At 37.7% G+C, this 22,186-nt stretch overlaps 1 protein-coding gene across 2 annotated transcripts in view; it reads left to right on the forward strand.

Moving 5' to 3' along the window:
* LOC106878886 (deubiquitinating protein VCPIP1) overlaps positions 1–21,287 on the forward strand; it is a 33,596-nt gene extending 12,309 nt beyond the window's left edge. Inside the window, exons 3-8 of one of the 2 annotated variants that reach the window (XM_052976676.1) lie at positions 9,415–9,543; positions 10,499–10,629; positions 14,209–14,320; positions 17,841–18,035; positions 20,656–20,761; positions 21,127–21,287. In XM_052976676.1, coding sequence (XP_052832636.1) covers positions 9,415–9,543; positions 10,499–10,629; positions 14,209–14,320; positions 17,841–18,035; positions 20,656–20,761; positions 21,127–21,268 — 815 coding nt within the window. In that variant the 3' untranslated portion in view covers positions 21,269–21,287. The remainder of the gene's footprint in view (positions 1–9,414; positions 9,544–10,498; positions 10,630–14,208; positions 14,321–17,840; positions 18,036–20,655; positions 20,762–21,126) is intronic. The other variant, XM_052976675.1, reaches the window with a different exon arrangement.
* The last annotated feature ends 899 nt before the right edge of the window (positions 21,288–22,186 follow it).

Genomic DNA, 22,186 nt, shown 5'->3' on the forward strand with positions numbered 1-22,186 from the left:
TATATATATATATATATGTATGTATATAATTGAAAAAATTCGAAGTTAACAAAAGGAGTACAGTCGGATATTTATTTTTCAATCACTACAATTGTTTCTAGGCAATGTAGTTCTCCAGGCATTCAGGTACTTGAATATGCAACCGTTTCCCTGCATTATGAGATCTAGTTGGGTTTCCTCAGGTGATATGTAAATATTGTCTCCGTAAGTGCAGATTCTTGGCTTCAAGAACATCCTCTGTGTCTGTCAGGGCCTGAATTTAGTAGTAGCCACTGAGTTTATCAAGGTGTGTTATAGCTGAAGGACTGTTTGCAGACTATTATCTACTCACACACAACAGATGCCCAAATGCAAGCCTGGAAGTACGTATAATACTACTACTGGATAGCACAGGATGAAATCTGAAGGTGGACGAGCTTTATACTGCACTCTGTTATGTTCTTAACAGAATAAACCATAGCTGTATATATTGTCATCATCATCCTTTAACATCTGTTTTCCATGCTTGCATGGGTTAGATGGTTTGATCAGAGCTTGCAAGAAGGAGAGCTGCACTAAGTTCCAGTCTGATTCGGCCTGGTTTCTATGGCTGGATGTCCTTAATGCCAACCACTTTACAGAGTGTACCGGGTGCTTTTACATAACACCAGCACAGGACTCTTGCAGGCCAATCCTCTTTAGCAGAAGTGGCATTAACTCTTCCGCTGTGGGGGTGGGGGCAGGTCCTCTTGAATACAGCAAGGCACCAGATATTTCAATCCTTTGTCATGTCCTCTGTTAGATTCAGTGTCCTGAGATTGTCCTTCATACAATTGGCTTCTTTCACTTTCTATCTACTTCGTTCTCTGACTTTTTTTTAGTCAGGGGAGCTCTTACTTTGCCTCAACTTACCTATGTTCTTATTTTTATAACATAAGCATTCTCCCAGTGACCAAGTCTTGTTCTCATGCCAATTTATTGGAATTGTTCTAGTACCAACTACGGTTGAGATACTGAGCGGAATCATTTATTTCTCTGCTTATTTATTCAGTTCTGTCTAGTCTATCATATCTGTCTAGCATCTGCAAGGTAATGAGAGTGAGAGAACGGGTTACGTGGGGTCTGGGAGGAGCAGAGGCCATTAAAGTCTGTGTAGAAAAGGCAAAGAGAGGAGACATTGTGTCTGTGTTTGCAGAATGAGTTCAAGGCAGTCAGTTCATTCAACTTTGCCTTAATCTGGTCTATAACGTCTCTGTGTGTATACATAAGGCTATATATATATATATATATATATATATATATATATATATATATATATATACATATATATCTGTATATATATACATATACCTGTATATATATATCTGTGTATGTATATATATATATATATATATATATATATGCATATACTCACTGAGATACATATATGGGTGTGTGTGTATATATACACACACATGCACACAATCTATTTAGCAAAATTGGGACCAGAAAAGGAAGGGGGGAAAATAGAGAGAGAAGAGGAAATTTCTATTATATCGTAAACAATGAGTTATTGTGTATAACCATCAAGCGTACAATATTGATGATTGCGGTGTGGGCGGCGGCAGCGGTGGTGGTGGTTGGATGGATGGATGGATAGATGGACAGAAATTGTAAAGAATGGGAATACTTTAGTCTACTTGAAATTGAGCTGAACGAAAAGGGGGAAGGATAGAGAGACGGACAGAATAAGATATATATGTATGGATGTTTATACTGTCTGTCTGTCTCTCTCTATATATATTTATATATACATATACATACACATACATATATATGCACATGCATATCTATTTACCTATCTTTCTGAATAGATACAGTGATCTATCTATCTATCTATCAATCTATCTTTCTCTACACACATATATAGTATTCCTTCGACTATCACAGGTGTTACATTCCAAAACACCCCATGATAGGTGAAAATCCATGAAGTAGAAACTACTGTACTGTATATATATTTTTAAAAATTATTTTTGTAATTTGTATATATTTATTTTATTATAAATGCTAAAGAACACCACAGAGGAATCGACATAAGCTTCAATAATAAACCGCGATATGGCAAGGAATTACTGCATATATGTATATACACACACACACACACATATACAGGGAGAGAGAGAGGGTAATACACACACACACACACACACACACACACACATATATAGAGAGAGAGAAGAATTCATAAATTTTATGTGCACACACACATTTACTGGAGAATGGGAGATAGTTCGATAGAAAGAGAGAAAGAGACTTAGGCAGGGAAGAACACTAAAATGTAAAAATGTAATAACAGTTTGGAATTATTAGAACTGGATATAAATGGTTAGGAAGAAGGGGAGGGGGAATGACAACTGCGGGTGGGGGTTATCTCTGTGGGCGTGGCTTTCTATTGATTCATTCACTGATCAGTTGATTGGTATTGATTTTTTTCTTGTACAAATACAAGGTTTCATATTTACAAAGGGACCAGTAGTGAATAAGAAATTGATTAATAATAATAATAGCAATAATAATAATAATAATAATAATAATAATAAAGATGATGAGAAAAAATAATTTTAGAATAAGATATATACACACACACACACACATGTATGTACATACACACATGCCTTCATATAATATATACACATATTCAGACGTGTATGTAATATATGTGTAGGTGTATGTATATATATATATGTATATATATGCACACACACACACACACATGGGTAAAATTATGTGATTTTACATATATACACACATATATATAGAGAGAGACACAGGCACATATATGTGCATGCACACACGCATGCACGCACATATATTCATGTGTTCTTACATGTGAATGAACTTTCTGTCAGAAAATGATTTTGGTGATTAAAATATTTTCCAAACAACATTTGCGAGCAGAATACACAAAAATCTGTCATCTTACTCTTTATCTCCCACCATTTCCACCACTACCCTTACCAAAAGAATTATTATCAGCAGAGAAATTATGTAGCTGCAGATAAAAACAACAACAATTCTAGAAGAGGAAATAAACCAGTTTGTTATTTAGCCCTCGATTCAGCCCTGATTCTGCAGGCCCTTTTATGAAGGGACATTTCAACTGGGACCACCACCATCATCATCATTATTTAACACCCATGGTCCATTCTAGCATGGGTTGGATGCATTAGACTTCAGTCTGATTTCACATGATTTCTATGGCTGGATGCCCTACCTAATGCCAACCACTCCAAGAGTGTAATGGGTGCTTCTTATGTGCTACTGGCACAGGTGCCAGTTGGGTGACACCAGTACCTACGGCAACCATGATTTCAGTTGGCTTGATGTGTAGTTAAAAAGTTGAGCCCATCTCATTCATATTATTGTCGCCCTCTTGATGCAAACCCAACAAAAGAAGTATATTCTTTGTTTATATATAACATGCAGTTATATCATTAAGTATTGTTACATACAGAATGAAAGTGAAGTGGAGCAAGCCACTATGTAGATAAATGATAGCAATGTAATCTTAGTACTACTTATGTTGAAGCAATAAGCATCATCATCATCATCATCATCATCGTTTAACGTCCGCTTTCCATGCTAGCATGGGTTGGACGATTTGACTGTGGACTGGTGCAACCGGATAGCTACACCAGGCTACAAATGTGCTCTACCAACTTTGTTTCCTCATAATGTCCAGGAAAATAGATATTTTGTAATGAAATTTTCTACAATTATGTTCCAGATTATGTAGAGTCCAATTACATCAGAATTTATTATTTCCAATTCTTTCTTGATTGTGCCTATCTTTTCTATCTTGGCCCAAATTGTTTAATTAAATTGTCTTCCCATCGTTATCAAGGCTTTCTGAGTGGCCTTTTCTGATTTCTTGGATATGTGAACATTAGAAGAGTGGAACTTGTGCTTTCAGTATTCTGCAATCATGTTGTTCATTCCACTCCATTCTTGAATTATCTCATTTCTGATGATGCACCATTCGACCGGGCTGGTATGCTGGAAGGCTGCACCAGGCTCCAGTCTGATCTGGTAGAGTTTCTACAGCTGGCTGCCCCTCCTAACACCAACTACTCCGAGAGTGTAATGGGTGCTTTTATGTGTCACCGGCACAAGTGCCATTTGTATGACACTGGGGTGCTTTTACGTGCCACCGGCATGGGTGACAATTTGTGTGAGACCGGTATCTGACACAACTGCAATTTTGCTCGACTTGATAGGTCTTCTTCTGAAGCATGACATAACACCAAAGGATTCAGTCACTACCTCTGTGAGGCCCAACACTCGAAAGGAACTCAGCCACTTTGCCTCTGTAAGACCCAACGTTCAAAAGGAACATAGCCGCTTTGCCTCTGTGAGGCCCAACGCTCGAAAAGAACTCAACCACTTTCGAGCATTGATGTAGTAAAACTACAAAAATATGTTTTCACAAGATGAGTTTTACAAAGAAAGAAAAAAGAGAGAAAGTGGAAAAGTTCACATATTATTTAGAGGTTTTCGTATGAAAAATACTTTATGAATAAATTTTAGTGCATGTTGCAGCTAAAAGATATTTTGCAGTAGAAGATAAATCCTATTTCACACACACACACACAAACAAATATATGCATGCACACTCTTATACATAGAAGAACAATAAGCACAGTTGATGTGATGAACAAAAGGCACAATGTTATATGCTGAAGAAAAAGCTAACATTTCTATCTTTACACCAAAGAGGATACCCCCACCACTCTCCTTCTTTTTATAACTGCTAGGCAGAGTGTCTTGTCAGTAAATTAAGGGAAAGCTATGAAGGTGGCACTAACGCTACAGTCCAATGACCGAAACAGATAAAGAAGAAGAATAAAAAAAAATTATAAGAAATGTGTTCTTGGACTGAATTATCCAATGTGTCCTTCCTTCCATTTTTTTCCTTTTTTTTTTTAAGACAAGGTTGTGATTTGAGAGAGAGAGAGAGAGAGAGATAAAGATTTAGCTGCTATTTCTAGCAGGTTGCGGTGTCATATAGAGCAGTCATGGGCAAACTATAGCCGACAGGACTTCCTGAATAGAATGCCTAACTAAAAATTACCTTAAATATATTTAGCAGTGTGGTTTGCCAATTGAAGAGCCCTCTCATGCAGCTCACTTCAGAAAAGTTGCCCCTGCACACTACAGGGGGCTGCCTTCTTGTTTTGTCTCGTGTTATGTGATACATATTTCTGTTGTTGTTAATCCTTGATTCAGCTATGCCCGACCAGGATTTTTATTTTGGGTCCATTTATGTCATGGCTGTGTGGTTAAGAAGTCTGCTTCCCAACCACATTGTTTTGGGTTCAATCTCACTGCATGGCACCTTGAGCAAATGCATCCTTTCAGGGATGATGAAGTAAGTACCAGTTATGCACTGGGGTTGATATAATCAACTAGCCCCTTCTCCCAAAATTTCAGGCTTTGTGCCTATAGTTGAAAGAATTATTATTATTATCATCAGTGAAGGCGCAATGGCTCAGTGGTTAGAGCGTCAAGCTTACGATCATGAGGTTGCGATTTCGAATCCCGGACTGGGCTATGTGTTATGTTCTTGAGCAAGACACTTTATTTCACGTCACTCCAGTTCACTCAGCTGTAGAAATGAGTTGCGATGTCATCCCTGGTGCCAAGCTGTATCAGCCTTTGCCTTTCCTTTGGATAACATCAGTGGCATGGAGAGGGGGAGGCTGGTATGCACGGGTAACTGCTGGTCTTCCATAAACAACCTTGCCCGGACTTGTGCCTCGGAGGGTAACTTTCTAGGTTCAATCCCATGGTCAGTCATGACCAAAGGGGCTCTCAGCATTATCATTGTCTGCCAAGGTTGACTTTGCCTTTAAACCTTTCAGAGTTGATAATATAAATACCAGTTGAACACTGGGGTTGATGTAATCAACTTGCCCCCTTCCCATACAATTTCAGGCCTTGTGCCTAGAGTAGAAGCAATTATTATTATTGTTATTATTCCAGACATTGCATATCTGGAAATCCATTATCTGTTTATTCTTTCTTTTTTTTTTCTTTTTTATATTTTGATTTGATGCTGCAAAGTTGAGATGGAATGACAGATTTATTTATGAAAGAATATCAGACTAGAAACTAAAACCGATCTCGTGCAGCAAGAAAATGGTTCTATAGAAATACCATAATAAGCTTATAGAAATCTAGAAGCATTACAAATCTAGGATTGTATTCCAGCTACCAAGAGTTTATATTTTCAGCTTTATCAATAGTTCTGTCTAGAGATTCTGAGGGTGGTGGTCAAGGTAGGAGTGGAGGTCTCTTTGTTACTTAGACATCAATAATAATAGTGGAAGCCAGCAACGGACAATCATTCCAAGTATTTTATATTTTATTTATTTTTTGTTTGTTTGCAGTCGTTGGACTGTGGCCATGCTGGGGCATCACCTTAAATGGTTTAGTTCAAACGAATCAACCCCAGTAAATATTTTTAAGTCTGGTACTCATTTTATCAGTCTCTTTTTGTCGAACCACTAAGTTACAGGGGACGTAGATGAACCAACATTTGTTGTCAGGTGGTAGAAGGGTCAGAACGCTCATTGTACTGAATAAAGATGACTGCTAAAATCTGTCTTCCGTTTATTATCTTTATTCAGTACAATGAGCCTTTTGACCCTTCCTGCAACTGTCCGTTATAGATAGAATTTTCTGCATCTAACAATGTTGCACCAATCTTGGCAGTTTGTGTTACATCAGGTAGATGCATAAAAAAGGGAATGTCTCGCTAGATATACTGAGATGTCCTAGACATGTTGTTCGTGCCTGCTGTAGTTTGGTTATGACCGGATACAGTTGCCCGTGGGTATATAACATAAAATTAAACTCACACAATCATTATATATAGAGAGTACAGCCTATGAAAGAAATATTACATTTTGGTTAATGGGGGGAGGTGTGCACTCCCAGTCAAGAACACACACAGGCGTACAAGCATGCACATACACAGCCACACACACAAGCTGTTAATTAGTGACACAGAATCACAGAAGAAAGAGAGTAAAACAATCAAAGATTATATTAAGGTGTAGGAGTCTACATTCATGGGACATAAACACTGTTTACGAACCACATGGTTCCGGGTTCAGTCCCACTGCGTGGCACCTTGGTCGAGTGTCTTCTACTATAGCCTTGGGCCAACCAAAGCCTTGTGAATGGATTTGGTAGAAAGAAACTGAAAGAAGCCTGTCATTTATATGTATGTGTGTGTATGTTTGTGTGTCTGCGTTTGTCCTCCCAACATCGCTTGGCAACCGATGCTGATGTGTTTACGTCCCTGTAACTTAGCAGTTCGGCAAAAGAGACCGATAGAATAAGTACTAGGCTTACAAAGAATAAGTCCTGGGGTCGATTAGCTCAACTAAAGGCGGTGCTCCAGCATGGCCAAAGTCAAATGACTGAAACAAGTAAAAAAGTAAAAGAGGGTAATAATGTAAAAGAATAAGGATTTAGAACCACATCCTTCCAGGTTCATTCTCACTGCATGGCACTTTGGGTAAGCGTCTTCTGCTATAGCCGTGGGTTGACCAAAGCCTTGTGAGTGGATTTGGTAGACAGAAACTAAAAGAAGCCTGTTGTATATATGTGTGTGTATGTGTCTGTGTTTGTCCCCCACCAACACTTGTCAACCAGTGTTGGTGTATCTACACCCTCATAATTTAGCAGTTTGGCAAAAGAGATCAGTAGAATAAGTACCAGACTAAAAAAGAGAAAAAGAAAGTATTGGATTTGGCTAACATTTCTTCAAGGTGGTGCCGTAGTATGGCCACAGTCTAATGATTGAAACAAGTAAAAGATTAAAGAAAAGATGAATTGAGTCTCTATTAAGGACTACTGAACTGAAAAGAAAGGAAACGGTCTGCTTAATGTTAATGCTAAATTGATCTTATGTCAAGACAAAAGGAAAATCTCTTGTTTCATTCCAATTCTATACTCAATCATATCATATATGGCAGCGAGGGACTTGGGTTCTTTCAGATTGAACTTTTTCTTCGTTTAGCTGTGTACAATAGATTTCTTTAGATGAAAGAAAAGAAGAAAACAAAAACCCCAGCATCCGTATTTAACAACACTGATCGGATAATTATAATTAAAAACCATATCTATCTATATATATGTATATATATGGGTATGTGCATGTATATATATATATTTCAAGGTTTTTAACTTTTAAATTCGTATATTTAAAAGAAATAGAAACTTCAAACTCGATATATCCAAGATCGATCCTCTGGAAAATTATATATATATATATATATATATATATATATGTAATATCTTGGATTAATGAGTATACATTAATTAGTGTGCTGATGTTTTGAGTAAAGCACTCGCCCAGTTTAGGCTACCTGGTGTCATCTGCAGTCAGGATATATTTCCTTTGGATCTGCTTCAAGAATTCTGCAGTGTTAGTTCCCTAAATGAAGCAGGCAAATAACAACATGATGTACTCAAACTCAAGATCTTTCTTTTAGTCAAACATATCGACCCTTGGACTTATTCTTTGTAAGCCTAGTACTTGTTCTGTTGATCTCTTATTGCCGAACCGCTAAGTGAAGGGGATGTAAACATATCGGTTGTCAAGCAATGGTGTGGGGGACAAACACAGACACACACACATATATATACGATGGGCTTCTTTCAGTTTCTGTCTACCAAATCCACTCACAAGGCTTTGGTCAGCCCGAGGTTGTAGTAGAAGGCACTTGCCCAAAGTACCATGGAGCTGTATCAGCCTTTCACTTATCCCTTGGATAACATTAGTGACACGGAGCGGGGAGGCTGGTATGAATGGGTGACTGCCGGTCTTCCATAAACAACCTTGCCCTGACCTGTGCCTTGGAGAGGAATTTTCTAGGTGCAATCCCATGGTCATTCATGATCGAAAGGGGTCTTTTAAATTGGTTATATTTCTACAATATACAAAATATTTTAACAATTTTTTTTTATTATACAATTCCTAAATAATACTTAATTACAAAATTATAATAGGACTTCTTAAACATCAAATGACTATGAGGTTCCCACAAGAGTAAAATAGGAGTCAAAGGGGTCCATAGATAGTAAATGGTTGAGAACCAGTGCACTAGGAGGATAGTGGGCTTAACGTATGAAAGAGTCAGAGCAGAACAGGTTTGTTTCTATAGGGCAGTTACATTGCTACTCGCATTTTGGAGGATTATCACAAGTGGAGTTGGTAGTGAATAATGATAAAAGAGTGGAGTAAAAAGAATAAAGACTAACTGGAAGAAGAGAAAAATAAAACAAGAAAATAACAAATTTTTGGAACCAAAACATAAAAAATTGATAAAAAGAGACTTGAATAATGGTTGTCATAACATTTTTGCTTTACTTTCTTTCCAGGGGTTTTTCTTCCAGCTTTCTGTGATCCTAGTGAATGCCGGGGAAAAGACAGTAAGCTGAACAAACCTTTATGTATAGCTTGGAACAGCCAAGGACGAAACCATTACATTCCTCTTGTGGGGATCCAAGGTAACTGTTACAAACCTTCTAAATCTTCTATGAGCCCCATTGCCCCTTTGAGATTTTTTTTTGTGTGTATGTGTGATAATCCTCATTGTTCTTGTTTAGCGTCTACTTTGCCATGTTCACGTGGGTCTGATGGGATTTTATTGAGGTTGATTTTTTATGACTTGATGCCTTTCCTGATGCTAACCCACCTCACCTGTTTCCAGGTGAGAGGTTTGGCTAATGTTATCTAGTTACCTCGAAGAAAAAAACTTGATTATCACAGCTGGAATGTCTGTGGTCATAAACCTACTCAATTAAGATCAGTCATAAGTTTGTTCAATCAAGGTTGGGCTGGGATTTATGCTACAACAACCATCCTCTCAAGAACTGACACCACCACCCCTCTCCACACTCTGCTCTGTCTTAGTCCCTCTTCTTTCTCCCCTGTTCAAGGTTCAGAAATTTATTTATAAATTATTATTTTTTTAAACTTAGAATTGAAAGATTTCATGCAGTTTATTTGCATATACAGCTAATCAGTTCGTTCAGTTCCACATGGAATGAATGGTTCGGTATTTTTGAAATGTTGTGTAATTACCTTGTGTGCTATTAAGTGAAATTAGTTGTATCTAGTATGCAAATTAAATGTATCAACTAGTATGTAATTAAGTGAAATTGGCTCCATCTATTATGCAATTAAGTGAAATTGGTTATATCATTTAGTATGCAATTAACTGAAATTGGCTGTATCCAGTATGCAATTAAGTGAAATTGGCTGTATCATCTAGTATGCAATTAAGTGAAATTGGTTGTATCATCTAGTATGCAACTAAGTGAAATACACTGCATATAGTATGCAATTAAGTGAAATTGGCTGCTGTAGTTTCTTGTGGCAACAACATTAAAAAAATCAATAAAATAATTGAAAACTAATGTTTTAATCTCTTCTTAAGTGATTGATCTGGTTTTTGTTTAGGAAAACCTCTTGCTCGCCTACCAAAGACTCTTTTGCAGAAGGCATGGGGCATGCCCAATCATCTGATCTCTGATTACATAGAGTTTGATGAAAATGCCTGTTGTATTGTCGGGGGTGATAAACCTCTTTCGGTAAGTCCATACTTAATCTTTTTTGCTCTACTCTCTTTTATATCCCTCACTGCTCTGCTCAACTCTTTTTCTCAATGAAGTTCATTGTTCAGTTGCTAATCCTTTATCTACAAACATCCTTAAACTGGAATTTTTTTTTAACTCCTCTTAACCCACCTGAAACTGCTCCTGGTTCTATGATATAAACTGCCTGTTTTAAAATGACCTAAACCAAAACTTTCCATTAGAGCAGTGGCTCTCAACCATTTTTTGCCTATGGATCTATGGGTCCCGTTTTTACGTGGGAAGAAGAAAAATGTAAAAAAAAATATTTTGTCCACAAAATAAAAACAAGTTGATGAGAGCGGACCCCTTTGATTCCTGTTTTACTCATATAGACCCTCCTAGCCATTTGATGTTTCACCCTTTCGATACTAACCCAGCTGAAACCATCTCTGGCTCTGTAGTACAAATGTCTTGTTTGTATAAGTAAAATCTTCCACCAAACCTTAGTCACAACTTATGTTCCTAACACTAGCTGAATGATAACTAAGTTATTTTACTAAATTCTTTGTTATATTTAAAATTAATTGAAAGAAACACAGAGCATCTCAACAGAAATATGGTAACAAAAGGATTAAAATATATAATAGAGAAACAATTCTTAACCCTTTCGAGACCAACCTGGTTGAAACCACCTCTGGATCTCTAGTACAAATATTTTGTTTTCATAAGTTTTGTATTAAATTTTCCACCAAACCTTAGTCACAATTTATGTTCCTAACGTTAGCTTAATGATAACTAAGTTATTTTACTAAATTCTTTGTTATATTTAAAGATCAATTGAAAGAAACTCAGAGCATCTCAAAATAAATACAGTAACGAAAGGGTTAAAAAATCACATTGTATTTTCACAGTATATTAGGGATTGCATAAAAAAATGTTTAAATATTTTGTGTACTGTAGAAGTTTAACCAATTTGTTGCATATAAATTTTAACAACAAAATCTTGCATGGACCCCAGAAGGGTTACATGGACCTCCCAGGGGCCATGTGGACCCTGGTTGAGAACCATTGGTCAAGGACAGTGTTTCTCAACCATTTTTTTTACCTATTGACCCCTTTGTTCCCTGTTTTACTTAGATGGACCCTCATAGCCAATTCAATGCTTAAAAAATTCTTTTTTTAATATACTTTTATGATAAAATATTATTAAGAATTGCGTAAAAAAAGTTTAAAATATTTTGTATCTTGTAGAAGAATAATCAATTTATTTCACATAATTTTTTACAAAATCTTATATGGGCCTCCAAGGGCCTTATGGATCCCAGTCGAGGATCACTGCATTAGAATTTTATGCTAATTTATGTTCTAAGCACTAGCTTTATAAGGACAAAGTTATTTTAATAAATTCTTTATTTTCAAAACTAATTGAAAGAAAGACTGTCTATATGAAAAGAAATACAGCAAAAAAAGAGTTAAGTTAAAGCGAGTACCGCAGATGGAAAATTTCTCAGAGAACTCAGAAAGATTTTTTTGAAACCATTGAAAATTTTGTTATTTTGAGTAAGAAATGAAAGGATAAAAAATAAAAGTGATTTGTGTCTGTTTTATATTGTCGACAAACTGATATGAAAGTTTAAAGACAGATTTGTTTACTTGGAAAAAAAAAAGACATTTCCAAAGCAAAACAGTTACATTGTATGAAACTGAATTTGGACTAAATTTATATAAAACTACCTTCACAGTACATCTATAAGTTGTTTTACATATAAAACTACCCGAACAGTACATTTATCCCATGATCACGTGACCGACCAGATTATCAGATGCTGCTGCACAATGCTTGTCATACATTGCTGTCATACATTGCTTGTCATACATTGCTGTCATACATTGCTGTCATACATTGCTCCTGTTTAACACCTTCACCTGGCCCTGCCTTTGGTTACTGTTTATTGAGCCCACTCCATTCAGGTTAGGTTTTCATTTTGGCCTGAGGATAAGTTTCTTTCACCCATTAATCTCAAGGCCATGAGACACTTCCCTCTTCCTTCTTCTGATTTAGCCATTAACAAACAAACACCTCTCTTTGGGCTCTACTCTCCTCCCCTCTTTCTCATTCACTCATTGACATAACACTTGACAGTGATAAAACATACAGTAAACAAATAGTTTATAATTTTTTTTCCAAATTTGCATTTTCACCTTTAACCTCTGCAGATAGCTTACTCATCATCGTCGTTTAACGTCCGCTTTCCATGCTAGCATGGGTTGGACGATTTGACTGAGGACTGGTGAAACCAGATGGCTACACCAGGCTCCAATCTGATTTGGCAGAGTTTCTACAGCTGGATGCCCTTCCTAGCGCCAACCACTCAGAGAGTGTAGTAGGTGCTTTTACGTGCCACCGGCACGAAGGCCAGTCAGGTGGTACTGGCAACGGCCACGCTCAAAATGGTGTATTTTACGTGCCACCTGCACAGGAGCCAGTTCGGCGGCACTGGCAACGATCTCGCTCGAAAGTCTTTACACAAGTGCCAGGAAGGCGATGCTGGGCATCTTATATATAGATGCTGGCATGTTTGTGTAGTTAAGAAGTTTGCTTCCCAGCCTCATGTTTCCTGGTTCAGTCCCACTATGTAACATGTTGGGCAAATGTCTTTTGCTATTGCCCCAGGCGGGTCAAATCTTTGTGAGTGGATTTGGTAGATGGAAACAGAAAGAAGCCTGTCATGTGTATATGTCACAGCTACTCACCTGATGACATGCAGGAACACACAGCCACTGCTGCATCATATTTATGTAATAGTATGATTTGGAAAACTCAGCAACTAACAGCTGTTGCTAATGTACAGAAACAATTGTTGTGATTTGTGATTAAAACCTATTCATATGTATGTATCTATTTATTTATATGCATGTATGTATGTGTATATTTGTGTATGTATGTACGTGTATATTTGTGTATGTATGTACGTGTATATTTGTGTATGTATGTATGTGTATATTTGTGTATGTATGTATGTGTATACACTGGTATATATATGTATATATATATATATATATATATATATATATATATATCATCATCATCATTTACCATCCCTTTTCTCAAGCTGGTATGGGTTGGATGGTTCCACATGAACAGCTTGAGGACTGCACCAAGTTCTGATGTTTACTTTGGCATGGTTTCCACAGCCAGATGCCCTTCCTGTTGCCAACCCTCACCTGTTTTCATGCTCGGTAATATTTCCTCATGGCTGAACATTTTCTTGCAGAATATATTGGAAATGAATGACACTGCTTGTATGACAGTGACACTCATTTACAACTATTACACGATGTCAAAACAAGGATATAGAAATCGCACTTGTATACACACACACACACATATTCTTCTGTGGTTGTAAAACTAAAATGCTTGTCAAGTTCTGGGATTGATTTATAATCCTATAGTGTATTCTTGATGTGAAGGGAATTATAATAAAAAAAAAACCTCTGGGAGTGCTTTGGGGTTGTGCAAGTCTAGTATGTTTCTATCTGTTTTTCTTATAGTATCATGATTCTTAATCAGTGGAATGTGACTTTGTTTTATAGGAAAAATATATTCAACAATTAGTGACGGCAATGAAGAAAGTGTATCAAGAGGTCCATAGTATTAACCCATGTTTGGTGGCAGATGTATTCCGGTTCATATTTAAAAAATCTGGTAAGTCTTCCTGTCCTCCTTACAAAATTCCAATCCTGACAGGATTGTCTCAAAGCAAATCTAATTCTTTCTATGTCAGCCAATTTCCATTCTTGTACATTTACTAATTCTCCTATTGCCACCACTTCTGCAAGCATGTGGCTGTCTATACTTTGCTGAAGAGGTCGAAACAAGACTGATACATGTCCTGAGTTGTCTCTCCTGTTTACTGAGAATAAACCAGCTAATACCATTTTTATTTTACTTTTATTGTTATGTGATTATTTCTGCTTTTTCTAATGCCGCAGAAGCAGGCATGGATGTGTGGTAAGAAGTTTGCTTCCCGACCACGTAGTTCCAGGTTCAGTCCCACTGTGTGGAACCTTGGGCAAGTGTCTTCAACTGTAGCCTTGGGCTGTCCAAAGCCTTGTGAGTGGATTTGGTAGATGGAAACTGAAAGAAGCCCATCGTGTGTGTGTGTGTGTTTGTACTTGTGTTTGTGTGTGTGCACGTGTTTGTGTCAGCATTTGTCTCCCACTACTGCTCGACAACCAGTGTTGGTTTGTTTACATACCCATAACTTAGCGGTTCAGCAAAAGAGACTAATAAAGTGCCAGGTTTAAAAAAAATTAAGTACTGGGTCGATTCATTCGAGTAAAAATTCTTCGAGGTGGTGCTCCAGCATGGCTACAGTCCAATGACTGACACAAATAGGAGACGAAAGATAAAATTGTATTTGTTTGTCCCAACGAATAATTAACATAGTAAAATCAACAGAACATCAGATAAACTTGCCTTGAGAGCTACTTATTTTAATTCTCCATGCTCTGAGTTCAAATCCCACTAAGGCCATCTTTACCTGCCATCTCCTGAAGGTTGATCAATAATGTAAATCAAGTATTAGAGATGGTTTCTTCTCTTGCTCTTCCTCTCTCTCTCTCTCTCTAGATTTTCGTGTCTTCTTAAGTTCATCGTCATCAATTCACCATTTTTTTTTGTTTTTTTGTTTTTTCAATAAATAAAATAGTTTCTTTAACTATTAATGGTGAGATACTAGAGATATATTTTCTCGGTAAACTTTCCTCACAGTGAACTTCCTTCACGGTGAATCGATGGTGGTGAACTTACCTGTAATCCTACATTGGTTACCTGGACGAACCAAGAAAGGAGCATTTTCATAGCAACCCCTACCAATCCTTTTTTTACCATTTTGTATACAACTTTAGAAAGAATCTTATGTGCCAGTGGAGCACTAACAGCGCCGTCCGAGTGTGATCATTGCCAGGGCAGCTGACTGACTTCGGTACCAGTGGCACGTAAATAGCACTATTTGAGCGTGATCGTTACCAGTGTCACCTTAGTGGCACGTTAGAAAACATTCAAGCGAGGTTGTTGCCAGTGTCACTGGACTGACTCCTGTGCAGGTGGTATGTAAAAAACACCATTTTGAGCGTGGTCGTTGCCAGTACTGCATGACTGGCCTTCGTGCCGGGGGCACGTAAAAGCACCCACTCCATTCTCGGAGTGGTTGACGTTAGGAAGGGCATCCAGCTGTAGAAACTCTGCCAGATCAGATTGGAGCCTGGTGCAGCCATCCGGTTTGCCAGTCCTCAGTCAAATCGTCCAACCCATGCTAGCATGGAAAGCGGACGTTAAACGATGATGATGATCTTTAAGTCTCTTTACATTATATGTACCAGCGCTACCTTCCTATAAGATTGTATTTAGTTAACCTACTTACTGCTCTCTACTTCAAGTATGTTGACACTGCCTTCCTAAATGTCTGCCTTACCACATAATATGTTAATAGTTAACTTTTCTTAATGCTCTTTGCACTCGTATATTAACCTTATCTTGACATGTGTTTTAAGTTTATTTGTTAAAGTTTTCAATCTCTCGTTTGGGTCTGGCTTCTTAGAGGTGGAGCAGGGAGTACCGGAGATTAGGTGGAAAGGAAGTATGTTTTGAAACTCAAGAAAATAAAGGAAATGAATTGAGAAATAAGTGCCACCCAATAGACACAAACAATAAAACAGACTAAGGGACATTTGACTTTGATCTCTCCTTGTCAATCTTGCTGCCATTTGCCAACAATATATCTATTTTGTAAACAAGTGACAGTGTTTGTTAATCTATAAATAAAAGATAGATTTGTGGATTAACACCAAACAATGTATAACTGTAGTAGTCTCCAAGATGAAAGTAAGGCATTGTACGAAACCGTTAAATGAAGGTTAGTCAGTGTGTGAAACCATGAACCGAAGTGAAGTCAATACAGGCACAACAATGACTTAATTGTTTCAGTCATTTGACTGTGGCCATGCTGGGGCACTTCCCTGAAGGTTTTAGCCAAACGAATCAACCCCAAGACTTTTTTAAGCTTAGTACTTAGTCTATTGGTCTCTTTTACCAAACTGCTAATACCAGTTGTCAAGCAGTTGGCGGGCCGGGGGTGGGGGGACGACAAACATAGACTCAAAGACAAACACACACACATATACGATGGGCTTCTTTCAGTTTCCGTCCACCAGATCCACTCATAAGGCTTTGGTCAGCCCGAGGCTATAGTAAACTGCCCAAAGTGCTACGCAGTGGAACTGAACCTGGGACCATGTGGTTGGGAAGCAAGCTTCTTACCACACAGCCACACCTGTGCCTATTTAAGTAAATTTAATATTTGTTTAATTTAGAGTGTGTTGACTAAGGTAACCACTCCTGGTTCAGAAAAATCAGTAAATCCACGAATGTTTTGGGATCAAAAGTTCTGGAAAATCAATGTTGTTCATTGGAATCAAAGGATTCCAGTATCAATACATCAGATTCTCTTTAATTAGCCATTTCATTATATGTGAATGAATTTCTAGTTCGCTTAATCACACACATCACTCTCCTTCAGATTTTAAGCATCATCTCTCTACATATCTGTCTGTCTGTTTGTCTATCCACTCACTCACACACTCAAAAAAAAAATTACTTTATATCAGAACTAAATATGTTTACACGGACATGAATATTAACTCTATACCATTCTGTATAGTTACTCCTATCAAATCTAAAGACTTTGTTGTTAGCTCCTCCATGGATGGTATATATATATATATATATATATATATATATATACTCTTTTACTTGTTTCAGTCATTTGACTGTAGCCATGCTGAAGCACCTTTAGTCGAGCAAGTCGACCCCAGAGCTTATTCTTTGTAAGCCTAGTACTTCTTCTATCGGTCTCTTTTGCCGAACTGCTAAGTTACAGAGACGTAAACACACCACCATTGGTTGTCAAGCGATATTGGGGGGACAAACACAGACACACAAACATACACTCACACACATATATATATATGCATATATACGACAGGCTTCTTTCAGTTTCCGTCTATCAAATCCACTCACAAGGGTTTGGTCGGCCCGAGGCTATAGTAGAAGACACTTGCCCAAGGTGCCACGCAGTGGGACTGAACCCAGAACCATGTGGTTCATAAGCAAGCTACTTACCACACAGCCACATATTTATTTATTTTCTGTTGATCTATTATAGGTGTTGTGGGTGTCAAGCCAGACACGGTGATCCAGACAGCTAAAATATTAATCCGAGATCGTCATCTCTATTGGTGTATCAACTGTGAAGCTTTATGTGAATTCCATACAGTGAAAAAGTCATTAGGTGATTTGAGCCATTCCTCTGAATCAGCCAGAGGCAACCAGCAATTCCAGTTCCATGATGAAAGAAAAGGTATGTATTGTGATAGAAATGTTTTTTAAGACTATACATAGTATTGCAAGTCTTGTAGCCTACTAAGCTGAACAGTTTCACAATTAAATAGGGTAGACAGTGATAAAATAATAAAAATGGTATTGTTATATTTCGGGATGGTCATTTTTTTTTTTCTGATCCTCTTGTATTTCTTTCTACCTGAAACCAGGAACTTTTTCAGTATCCCCTCCTATATGTAAATATGTATATACACACCCAAAGCCAGGAACATTTCAGCACCCATTTGTAAACCAACCATATCAGGCTGAAATATACTACCTGTTGTATGTTCAAACAGGCCAGATCCAGCCTTTCACAGCTACCCTGCAATGTCATTCTAAAAACAATTAACAGGCGTAGGAGTGGCTGTGTGGTAAGTAGCTTGCTTACGAAACACATGGTTCCGGATTCAGTCCCACTGCGTGACACCTTGGGCAAGTGTCTTCTATAGCCTCGGGTCGACCAAAGCCTTGTGAGTGGATTTGGAAGACGGAAACTGAAAGAAGCCCGTCGTATATATGTATATGTATATATGTGTGTGTGTTTGTGTCTGTGTTTGTCCCCCAACATCGCTTCATAACCGATGCTGGTGTGTTCCCATAACTTAGCAGTTCAGCAAAAGAGACCGATAGAATAAGTACTAGGCTTACAAAGAACAAGTCCTGGAGTCGATTTGCTCAACTAAAGGCGGTGCTCCAGCATGGCCACAGTCAAATGACTGAAACAAGTAAAAGAGTAATCACATCATAGAAATCCCATGGCTATCAAAACAAGGTGAATAAAAAGCCATTACATTTGACAGAGTAATATGAATGCTTTGGAGATAAGCCAGCCATATCTGATCTTTCATACCTACCCTGCAATGTTACTCTAAAAATAAACAATCACTTCATTGAAATCTCAAAGCTGCAAGGAAATGCATTCAAAGCAATGTGAATAAAGAAGTATTACATTTGACAGAGTAATATGAATGCTCTCTGCATTAAATATGTTTACAGTAACCTAGCTATTTGTCTGTCTCATTACAGATTTATTTCTAGGTTCTGATGTTCTATTATTACCTAACTTGCCTGTCTAATTGTCTGTGTGACTCATCACGTTTATTTCTGGTTCGCTTTTTTTTGCTTCCTCAATTATATGCATTAAAAGTAACTCACCTGTAGCTTTTATCTTAAGTTGTGTCAACCTGACTGCAATTGTAGCTGAGAGTTGTGAAGTAGGGTGGAGTCACACAAATCTCATATCATCTGTCTAGGAATAACTAAGTCAGTGTGTGTGTGTGTTGGTGTATGCTGGTGATTGTTTCCACCATATCTTCATAATGATGCTGTTTTAGTAGAAACAGTAACACTTGTTTATGTCTTATGTAAGTGTCGACCCCCAGTTGAGAACCACTGTATTGTGCCAACCAAAACCTTATGAGCTGATTTGGTCGACAAGCTGAAAAGAAGGAAAGAAACTCGCCATATGCACACACACACACACACACACACACACACACACACACACACACATGTATATAGGTGCTGGCATTGCTGTGTGGCAAGAAGCTTGCTTCCCAACCACATGGTTCTGGGTTCAGGCCCACTGTGTGGCACCTTGGGCAAGTGTCTTCTACTATAGTCTCGGGCCAACCAAAGCCTTGTGCCTGGATTTGGTAGATGTTTTAAGTTCAAACCAGCCAGACTTGACCTCTCACAATGTTGTTCTACCTTACAGTGTCATTCTAAAAATAAAAAACAATCACATCATTGAAATCCTGAATATGCATTACATTTGACTGCGTCATCAATGATGATGATGCTGATGATGAGAATTATAGGAACAAGTGACAGCCAGATATATGAGAGTAGTTTGACAGAATCTTTTGGCTCTGTTCTGTAATGATTTTATTGGTTTCAAAATTCCAGTGAAGAAAGTTGTTGATGAAATTCACTTGGCTTTGGAGAAAACATTGGTAAATTCTTGGTTTTTTTACTTTCAAAAGACTAAAATAACAAAGGCGTTATTGAAATTGTGCACCAAAGGTTCTATGGGGAGAAAGAAGGAAAGGAACGAGAAGAAACAGACAAAATGTCCCTTAGAAGCTAACAGTGAAGGAACTTTTTATTCTGTTAGTCATCAAACTGTGGCCATACTGCAGCACTGCCTTGAAAAATTTTTAGTTGAATGAATCAATCCCACTACTTATTTTTTTCTTTTAAGCCTGGTATTAATTCTATCAGTCTTTTTTGCCAAACTGCTAAGTTACGGGGCATAGACACACCAGCACCAATTGGCATTGGTTTGTTTATATCCCATAACTTAGTGATTCAGCAAAAAAGACTGATAGAATAAGTAACAGGCTTTAAAAGAGACATAACAAAAATAGAAGTATTGGGGTTGATTTCATCATTGTAATTTAACATGTTTTTCCATGCTGGCATGGGTTGGATGGTTTGACAGGAGCTGTCCAGCCAGAGAGCTGTCCAGCCAGAGAGCTGTCCAGCTCCCTCCTTCCAATTTAAGCCAGTCTAGTAAACTGAAACAAGTAAAAAAAACAAAAAAACATTAAAAAATGATGATGAAATTCTTTGCTATTTTCAATGTCTTATTCCAGATGTCCAACCTACAATAATCTGTTCCTGTCAACATAATGTTCTCCCACACTACAGCATAAAAGATACCATTTTTCCCAGACAGCCATTTTGTTCTCATTGTAAATCGTAAGTAAACCAGATCAAGATTGGTTTCTTTTGGTGTTGTTGTTGTTTGTTTGTTTCTTTTTTTATTTTTATTTACAAACCTTTAAATTGTCTTAGATCTAATGAAATCTAAATGAGCTATAGTATTCCTATATTTTACTGAGGTAGTTTTTGCCATTTGTCCTTTCAAACTTGGTAAAACAAGAATTAATTAAGCACTGGAGTAAAAAAAACAAATCGACTAGCCTTACCCATCCCTACCCCGCCAAAGATTTCAGCTTTTGCCTTTATTATTATTGGTGTTATTGATATAGTTTCTGTACAAAGTTTAGTTATGTTGACCAATGTCCATCTGTTTAATTGTTGTAATTTTGATGTTGTTTCAGACGACATGTCCGCCTGGTGGACAGCGACGGTACCATCCATTTTCTGAATGCTGACCGTACAATGTCAAAGTCCAGTCGGAGTAAATGTGGCTACAGACACTACTGGAATGGCAGAGAATATGACCACCTCCCTGAGATGTAAGTTAGAAAGGAATTATTATCATTAGCACACCGGGCGAAATGCTTAGCGGTATTTTGCCTGTTTCTACGTTCTGAGTTCAAATTCCACCGAGGTCAACTTTGCTTTCCAAATTAAGTACCAGTGAAATACTGGGGTTGATGTAATTGATTAGCCCCCACCCCATAATTTCAGGATTTGTGCTTTCAGTAGAAAGGATTATTATTATTATTATTATTATACTGGTGAGCTGGCAGAATTGTTAGCATGCTGGGCAAAATGCTTAGTAGTATTTCGTCTGCCGGTACATTCTGAGTTCAAATTCCGCTGAGGTCGACTTTGCCTTTCATCCTTTCGGGGGCCAATTAAATAAGTACCAGTTACAAACTGGGGTCGATGTAATTGACTTAATCCCTTCCCCCAAATTTGAGGCCATGTGCTTCCAGTAGAAAGGATTATTATTAATGCAAGTTACGCTAAATAAATGTTGTTTGATTCAGGCACACTCTATACACATTGAACTATTACTAGAAATAGCAGTTGAATCTCCCTCGAATTACATAGTAAGTGCACCCATTGGATATGATAGTCATGGCTGGAATGTCTTTGATTGCAGACATGCATGATTGGGGCTGGCCTTTGCAAAAATTGGCCCTGTTTTTTACCAACATCTAACAAACCAACAAGGGAATCCTTATGTGGTCACTCAACCTGCTAGAAATAGTAACCAAGTCTCCCTCAAACCATGTATTTTCTTTAAAAGAATGGCACATTAGATAATGTAGTCTCAGGTACACTATACTTGAACAGAAAAACAAAAGGTATAGCTCTCTTTGTCTTTACACATATATAGGTGTGTGTGTGTGTGTGTGTGTGTGTGTGTGACTCATGAATGTGTAGCTCTCTGAGTGTATAAGTACAGAGGTGTGTGTGTGTGTGTGT

The sequence above is a fragment of the Octopus bimaculoides genome, chromosome 25 (assembly GCF_001194135.2).
Source record: "Octopus bimaculoides isolate UCB-OBI-ISO-001 chromosome 25, ASM119413v2, whole genome shotgun sequence".
NCBI lineage: Eukaryota > Metazoa > Mollusca > Cephalopoda > Octopoda > Octopodidae > Octopus > Octopus bimaculoides.